The 8,650-nt window shown below is 36.6% G+C and overlaps 1 protein-coding gene across 1 annotated transcript; it reads right to left on the minus strand.

Annotated features, from left to right (window-relative positions):
- Nucleotides 1-5,085: 5,085 nt before the first annotated feature.
- LOC113357840 (serine/threonine-protein kinase STY13-like) lies at nt 5,086-8,414 on the minus strand. The gene is made up of 6 exons (XM_026601328.1): nt 7,893-8,414; nt 7,542-7,674; nt 7,255-7,450; nt 6,573-6,697; nt 6,169-6,327; nt 5,086-5,673 (listed from the first exon to the last, which is right to left on the minus strand). The coding sequence occupies exons 1-6, from the start codon at nt 8,084-8,086 to the stop codon at nt 5,383-5,385; spliced, it is 1,098 nt and encodes a 365-aa protein (XP_026457113.1). The 5' UTR covers nt 8,087-8,414; the 3' UTR covers nt 5,086-5,382.
- Nucleotides 8,415-8,650: the final 236 nt, after the last annotated feature.

Raw genomic sequence — 8,650 nt, forward strand, 5'->3', positions numbered from 1 at the left:
CCTTCTCCTCATCGTCAGCTACTGCTGGTATACTTCATGCCCCTTGAATTCCACCTGCATCATCAATTATTACTAGTCCAGAACCCATTTTCTTTGTCAACTTATAAAATGAGGCATCAAAATTAAATTTATGGTATCCAGACTGAGGGATAGTCCAATTAGATCCATTCACAGATGTTTTATTCAAACTTCTGTTGGATATTAATTTACTTCTATTCTCCTTCCAATCCACAGTATCATTCTTTATTATTATCACAAGATTATCTACCTATATTTGAGAATTATCAAAAATAACAGCACATCTCATCTTCCATATGTGCCAGAGAGTATAACCTGCAGTTAGAATCATATCATCCATGTTTCCATTGTTATAACTACCTTGCGCTCCATTAGATATTGAACTTATGATCCATTCATTCAAAGAAGACATGTTAAAAAGTGACAAGAAAACAGGGTTTATGGAAGACCAAACCTGTTTAGCAACATTGCAACTTAGCAGAAGGTGATCCTGAGTTTTAGGTACACAATCACAAAGAACACAATTAGAGTCTATGCTACTAACATGCCTAGAAAGTTTATCCCTCAAAGAGTGACATTCTTGCAAACATTTCCATAAAAAGTGTGAGATTTTACGTGGAAGGTCTAACTTCCAAAAATGTTTCCATTCATCGGTAGTAAGTCCAGCATTAGGCACCTGAACATTATCTTCTTTATCAGCAGCTCTGTAAGCACTTTAACAGTGGAAATCCCATTATTGGCAGGCTTACAAATAAGTCTGTCTTCCCCTCTAATGGGAATTCTGATTTTCCTAATTTCCCTAACTGTTACACTATCAAAAAGCGTATTTAATAGATCTACATTCCAGTCAGAATTATTAGGCATGATCAATTGATCAACAGTTTTCAGACTTGACGAGGAAAAAGTGTTTGGTACAAAATTTTCCTAAGAAGGGACCCACTTCTCTTTCCAAATTGAAATTTTAGACCCATCTCCTACTTCCCGACAATAATTATCCCTAATTAAGTCAAGACCTCTACAAATTCCCTCCATACCCAAGATCCACTTTCACCAGTACAATGGAGAGGGTTATGATCAAGAAAATACTTATGATGCATGATCTGAACCCAAGGAGAATCCAGCTCAGTCAGCATTCTCCATGCTAAATTAGCAAGGAGATCCTCATTTAAAACAACCGTTTTCCTAATGTTCATACCTCCCTGTTCTTTAGGTTTAGCTACAACATCCCACTTCCTAAAGAACAAACCTTTCACATCCTGTTTTTTGCTCCACCAAAATTTTCTTTGAATGCCATCCAACCTATGTGTAAGTTTCTTTTACATAGGAAACACGACAAGATGGTGAGAAGCAAGAGTACCAAGAAAAGATTGCACCATAACAGTTTTACAAGGTTGGTTAAGATTCTTACCTTTCCAGCAAGTTAGTCTATCTTGAAAAGCACCTGGTAAGTGGTTGAAAGTTTCAATTTTATTTTGTTGAATCAACAAATGAACACCCAAATACTTGTCCTTTAAAGCTAGAGTTTTAATATTTAGTATCCCAACAATAGTATTTTTGACTCTACTATCCATTTTTGGGCTAAAAGCCATCCCAGATTTACTTAGATCAATGGACTGACCTGAATATTAACTAAAGTTCTTTATAATGCCATCTAAGGTATTAGCACCCTTAATTGTTGCTTTAGCAAACAAGAGACAATCGTCCGCGAAAAAAAAATGGCTAACAGGAAGACAAGTTTTACTAGCTTTAATTCCTTGAAATAATCTATCATTCTCAGCAACACAAAGTTTTCTAGATAAACACTCCATATAAATAACAAATAAGTAAGGAGATAAGGAGTCTCCCTGTCTAAGACTCCTTATAGGATAAAATATTTTACCTAGAGCACCGTCCATATATGTAAATTTGGTTAGGTACAATTCCTACACCTGAAATGGCCGCAGGAGCTTATAATGTAATCCGATGACAAGTTTGAAAATATTATGGTATTACTGTATCTTAATCTCATTTTGAGAATACACAGTTAATAGATAAAGAAGTCTACGCATCACAACCTCAATTTTTATTGTCTGAAAATTTTCTGCGGCCGAATATGGAAAGTTAGCCCTACCCTCGATAAAATCTTGGGTCCGTCCCTGCCCAAATGGACAACGAAAAATGAGTCATTTGTCCAAATATTTTTAAATCACGGTTTAAATGGACGAGTAAAAAATAGTTTGGGTGAAATTGTCAAAAAAAAAATAATAAGGATGAAATTGGTTTCATCCTAGCTTAAATTTAAAAAATAGCAAGGATGAAACTGGATACATCCTTTGTAAATTAAAAAGAAGAAAAAATATTTGAAAATGGGCACGATGAAATTGGTTACATCTTGCCTATTTTTACATTTTTGTCCATTTAAACAGTATCAAAATCTAATTATCCATTTCACCCAGAAATTATTGATTTTGGTCTTTTTAACCAATTTTGTGAAAGGACAAATACACAATAAACACATCACAAGTAAGAAACAGGGAAATTTTGATATAGCACCCAAAAGTCTAACCCCCTTTCCATATGGTTTTTGTACAAGTCGACAAGTACTGAGGTTCTAATCATATAATTTTGATCAATACAATTCCCTCGATGTTGAGGATTAGTAACTGGAACAGATCCTAGTATAACTCATTTATCAAACAATCACTTACGCAAGCAAATTCAAATTTATGGAGAAGTATACAAAACATGGGCAAACAATGTGATACATCAAATTAAGAGGAGAAACACACAATATCATCCACACACACAACAATTACAACGGTACCTACATATATGCAACAATAATTTGTATGGAAAGTAGGACAATCGATCAGTGTCCGATAGGTAATTTAGCATTATACACATTCACATGTCTCGCACAGGTTCTCGTCCTTGAGGTATTCAGGGCAATACATCCTACATCGAATACGAGGGCACTCGGGTGAGCATGTACATGTTTTGCACCCGTCGTTGTCCTTGATGAATCCGTTGGGGCAAATCAGTCTGCAATGTTTAGGAGGAACACACTTACCAAGTATCATCCCTGATTGATATTCAAATAGTTGATAATTAATTACATGTAGGAACAGAAATTACGAAATTGTATACTTCAAAAAATAATAATTGTTATTAATTACAGTAAGTCTACTTTCCTCTGTACATATAGTTTAAGATCTTTCCATATGGTTATTGTTCATATATATATATATATATATATATATATATATATATATATATATGAACAATAACCATATGGAAAGATCTTAAACTATATGTACAGAGGAAAGTAGACTTACTGCCGGAAGAAGAGGTTGGCATGGAAATCAACACAAATAAGAAGAAGCTTATAAGGTTCATACTGATATTCTTGCCCATGATTTCTTCTTCTTGTTTGATACATACGCTATATTATATATATATGATCCTTCTTTACTTTTGGAATGATATGATTAATGATAGATATTGATGATCAAGTAATAGAACTAACCTCTATTTATCTGCCAACTATAGATTGATCAGGTAAAAAGATATATCTTATAACATATCACGACGTTCCTCCCTCAACGGGCCGGCAAGTAAGAGAAAATCAAAATCTTGGGGGATCGAACATATGCTAGCTTAAGTGTCATGTAATCTTCAGAAAGATATGCCCTCGTCGTGATTAGGACTTGGGGGAGTGTCAACGCTCATCGTGTTTAGAACTGATTAAATACTATACGGCCGGTTTCGATTTGTTAACGAATCCGTTTCTAGTTTTAATGGATCCAGAACATAAAATTTTAGTCTGATTCCCTCCTGAGAGGAAGGGTTATGGGACGAGTGTTAAAACACTCTTTCCCTTTCAAAATTGGTGAGACGATTTGTTAGGTGATGGAGTGAAGAACTTACTATGGGAAATTAAGATTCGTTTAATTTTAAAAGGGGTGATGTGCCGTATAGTCTCTTTGACTGCCTGCCGCCCAGAGTGACTTCTTTTTAATAAGACGAGAATGCGCCAGACGGCAAGCAACGGCTGATAGTTTGCCGTTTTGCTTCGAATCTTCATGCTTTGGTTTCAGGTCTTACACTTTGGCTGAACGCTCTCAACCCTAGTTAGGGAATGATTCGCCAACTTCCAGGCCCATTTTCCAGATGTCCACAACGAACTCGAAGTTGTTTTCACACCCATGTTGGGGATCGAACGAATTGTACCCAGACCTCCACGGTTCCACCTCACATTAATAGGCACCAGACCACTGTTCCAAATGATCTTTGTTGATTATTTTGAAGATATCATGTATAGATGGTATTACAATGTGTTAACCCACTAACTTTGTACTATAATGTATCTCTTTTATGATTTAGTATGTGACGCATTTTCGGCGCGGAGCTCACGTCAATAAATTGAATTATACATGTGCGTATACCATCCCGAACTATCGCCGTATCACGGACCGCTGACCGGACTGTTGACTGAATCAGACAAAAAGTGTTGCCAATTCTCTATTTCTCTCTCCAGACATATCTTATCTCGAATGCTAACTAGTAGCCAGATAGTTCTGTTGTTTCATTCAGCATAACCAAATTCTACTTTTCGTATAATGGTTCAGCGAGATCTTTTTATTTTTTTGTCTGACCGCTGAGATGGTTGCGATGTTCCATTTAGCACTACCAAATTCTACTTTTCGCGTAATACTTCAGCGCATCTAGATTGGAAAACCATAAGACTAAGCCTTACTGCCCTTGTTTACGACTGTGTCCTACTTGATGCTCATCTGAAGAGAGATGATATGTGCTCTGACCAGAATCATAACTAAACAATGACTGATTAGCAGCTGACCCTCGACGGCCTCCCAATTTACCCAATGCTTTGGGAGCAGGTATCATCAAAATATAATCCAGGCGTGCAGTGTATGTGTAGCCCTGCTCATTCATTTGTTATATGCCAGCTGCTTGAGAGGTTATTTCTCTGACTTATCTGGTTACGATGCAATTTGAGCTCTTGCACTTGTGTGATTGCACTGTACTTGTAATCGGAATTATAAAGATCAAGAAAGCAAAGAAGCAAAATAACACACGAAAGAGTCGACTATTCACCGTAAAATGAAGCTAATTTGTTTTTTGATAACAGATTGTACAAAATATCAACAGCCGATTATTGAAGCTACATAACCACAAGTTGTGTACAATAAGTAAAAAAAGAGGTCAGAGATTATCTTGATTCACTTTTCCTACTTCTGTTTCTTTCTGGGTTGTTCATCCTTGGTTAGTATTTGCAGGATGTGTATATTATATGGGTCAGATGGTTTGTTCTTTTTTTTTCTGTAGCAGGAGAAACTAGAATCTCTTAGACAGTGTGCCCTTTAATCATATGGTCTTTGTGCGCTTCATGGTAAAAAACTGGCGAAGGAACGCAAACTTCCCTTTCGCACGTGCAGATGATTCGGTGATGATCGCCTTACATGGGACAGCCTCCTTGACAGTTGCTGCAGGTTCTGGCGGAGGAGGTGGTGGAGGCAAAAGAGTGAAGAGGTATGTATTGAGCATACGGATGATCTGGCTGAAACTAGGACGAACGTTAGCATCTTCAACCCAACACGACTGAACTATGAATGCGAGGTCAGGTGGTATATCCTCAGAAAGACTCGGTCTCATTTGCTGGTTTCCCAAAAGGACAAATACACAATAAACATATCACAAGTAAGAAACAGCTCGTTCAAAATTTCTGTTAAACAGAAAAAGAAACGCAACATTGAAAATTGTAATACTGAGGACGCGACTGTGGTGTTGTAATATGTTAACTAGCTCCTATCTTCTAGGAAGTACGAATCTTTTCTATGAACTACAAATATGGCTAGAGTACTATCATATCTGGTTGCACTCAGGTACCAAATCAGTTAGATTTTTGGGGTCTGTGTAATGGCATCACAAATTGGGTTAGTACAGCACATAAGTTCAACGAGTTTGTCTAGCTTTTATGTACTTTGCGAAAAGTTTGTAAAGTGATCTATATATCTACCTAGTACAAGTTTCTAGAATTCACATTGACGCGAAATAAAAGTTGAGGAATATAAAAGCCAGTTACTTCCACAAAATATGCACTAGAGAATGTAAGAAAACGCAGGACATATGCAGGGAAGGGCACTGCCTCACCTTAAATGCAGCAGCATAAGCAGCCTGCAAGTTGGACATGCCCTCAAATGGCATCCGATTAGTCAATAACTCCCATAGAACGATACCGAAGCTGTAGACATCAACCTTGTTATTGTAATGTTTCTTCTCCCCCTGCCGCAATGTCACAGTGCTGTACAACTGCAAAACACATGCTAATTGCTGGTAAAACAAGCTTATGAATAGAAAATAATAAAGACAGACGAAAACAATCTATGTGCGTGTAATTTTGATTTCTATTCTATTTTTCTTTCCTAATTTTCCTCATTAACTTTTCCCAAGTGACTCTTGCTAGTTTTGTTTAAAAAAAGTCTTCGTTACACGTAATTTTCTTTATGATTCTTCTTATATGATCTACATGGAAAATATTAGCTATGAGTAACAACCTCAGGAGCCATCCACCGATACGTTCCAGTTTCTGCAGTCATCATCTCAGTCACTGACTCTTCTCTAGCAAGACCAAAATCAGCAAGCTTCACAGACTTCTGATTTGCAGTAAGTAAGAGATTATCTGCATCATAGCATTTATTTTTTATTCTTTAACACGTGAAAGCATGACAAAATAAAAAGTTGCTCTTACATGTTCTGATATACAGTAATACACATTCCACACCTCAGACTCAATTCGAGAAACACCAAATGAGTATTACTAAGAAATTGAAATGACAAATTAGTGTACCAAAGCAAAAGAATCAACATCCATATGAGTTCGGGTATAGATATTTGATGTACCTAAAAGGTGTACCTCCAAACTCATGGTCATAACACATCGCAACAACTGAGTAATAACCTCAATCCACAATGAGCTATGAGCAGTGCCTGTAGGTAGGTGGAACCTACATGCCACCAGTCTAGATGTTTAAGAATTTCTACACTACATAATGCGAAAAAGACAAAAAAGAATGATATAACCGAAAAGTAATCAAATAAAGAAATTAGCAATTAGCCACCATGACCTCACTAAGCACCTTGAATAACCAACATCCAAAAGTCCTAACATTACGAACACTACGCAGAACGGATATATACAAAGTAATTGCTGCACAACTCAACTTTTCCGCAACGTACCAGGTTTTAAATCTCTGTGTATAACTCCATTGGCATGTAAACACTCCATGGCGCGAGCAATATCAAGTGCATAACCTATAGCCACGCGAATATCAAGTCGTTTTGGCCGGATGCTGAGTAAGTACTTCCTCAGTGACATCCCAGGCAACAGTTCCGTAGCTATCACCATTATGGGATCCTTACAAGCTCCAATAAACTGCAATAGCAATAACCCCATATCATAACCCACACAAATGAAACTCAATTCAATGGAAACACAAAAATTAGCAGCAATTTAAATCAACTACCTTAACAAGATTGGCATGTTTTACTCTAGACATCATACTAACTTCACGAACAAACCGTCCTTCCAATACATCTCGTTCTTCTTGATTACTCCCACAACTAAGAACTTTAACTGCAATGATTTGGTTACCATACCTGAAAACCAACAACAACAAGAAGAACAAACTGTTTGTAAATAACAAAATCAAAACACACAGATAGACATATCTTCCCCACAACAAAATCAATTCGAAAACATTAACAACATTTGTTAAATAGCAAATCAAAACACAAACAGACATATCAACAAACACTAAAACTACACACAATCAATTGAAATAAAAATGAGTAAGAAATTGAGAAAATATTTTTACCTTCCTTCATAAACCTTGCCATGAGCACCTTCACCAATCTTAGCTCCAATAAAGAGTAATTTGGGATCAATTAGCAATTTCTTATCAATATCAAACTTGTCAGCAGGAAACACAGTAGAAGAAGAAGAATTTGAATTTGTTGTTGCTGTTTGATTCTTCAATTCTTTTTGGCTTCCATCCTCAAAGCAACTCATACTGTATTAGCAGAACTAGTAATAATTTTGAACAATAAATTTCACCTGTATGTTCTCCAAGCATCAAACCAAACAAGAATTTTTCGATTTAATAGTAGTAATTTTCTTCTTTGTAACTCTAAACTAAACATCTAGAAAGAAAAATCAATCTATATCCCCCCTATCTCTTTAGTAAATAAAGTCTATAAGTGATTTCTGATCCTACCAAACTTCTGCTTGTGCTTTCACTTTCTTCTTCTTCTTCTCAATCAGAAGGAAGAAGCGTTTTGGTGAAGATATTCTTTCTTTCTAGGCCTTCTGGTGTGTGTGTGTGGAGGAGTAGGGAGTGGTTCAAACTTCTAGTAGTGGGAAGAGAAAGAAAGAAAAAAGTAGGTTCCTGTGAAGACGAATTTGTTGATCAGTAATGTGCTGACACGTGGAGAGCATAGATTTTGGACGTTTGACCGGAGGGGGATGACGCCAGAAGTTTGGACGGAGCAAGTTTTCTTTTGTCGGATTTCAACCGAAACAAGACTGGAACCTCACATTCTAAAGGTGCACGTCAAATTAATTAAAGAAGAATCA

Source organism: Papaver somniferum, chromosome 3, assembly GCF_003573695.1.
Source record: "Papaver somniferum cultivar HN1 chromosome 3, ASM357369v1, whole genome shotgun sequence".
Lineage (NCBI taxonomy): Eukaryota > Viridiplantae > Streptophyta > Magnoliopsida > Ranunculales > Papaveraceae > Papaver > Papaver somniferum.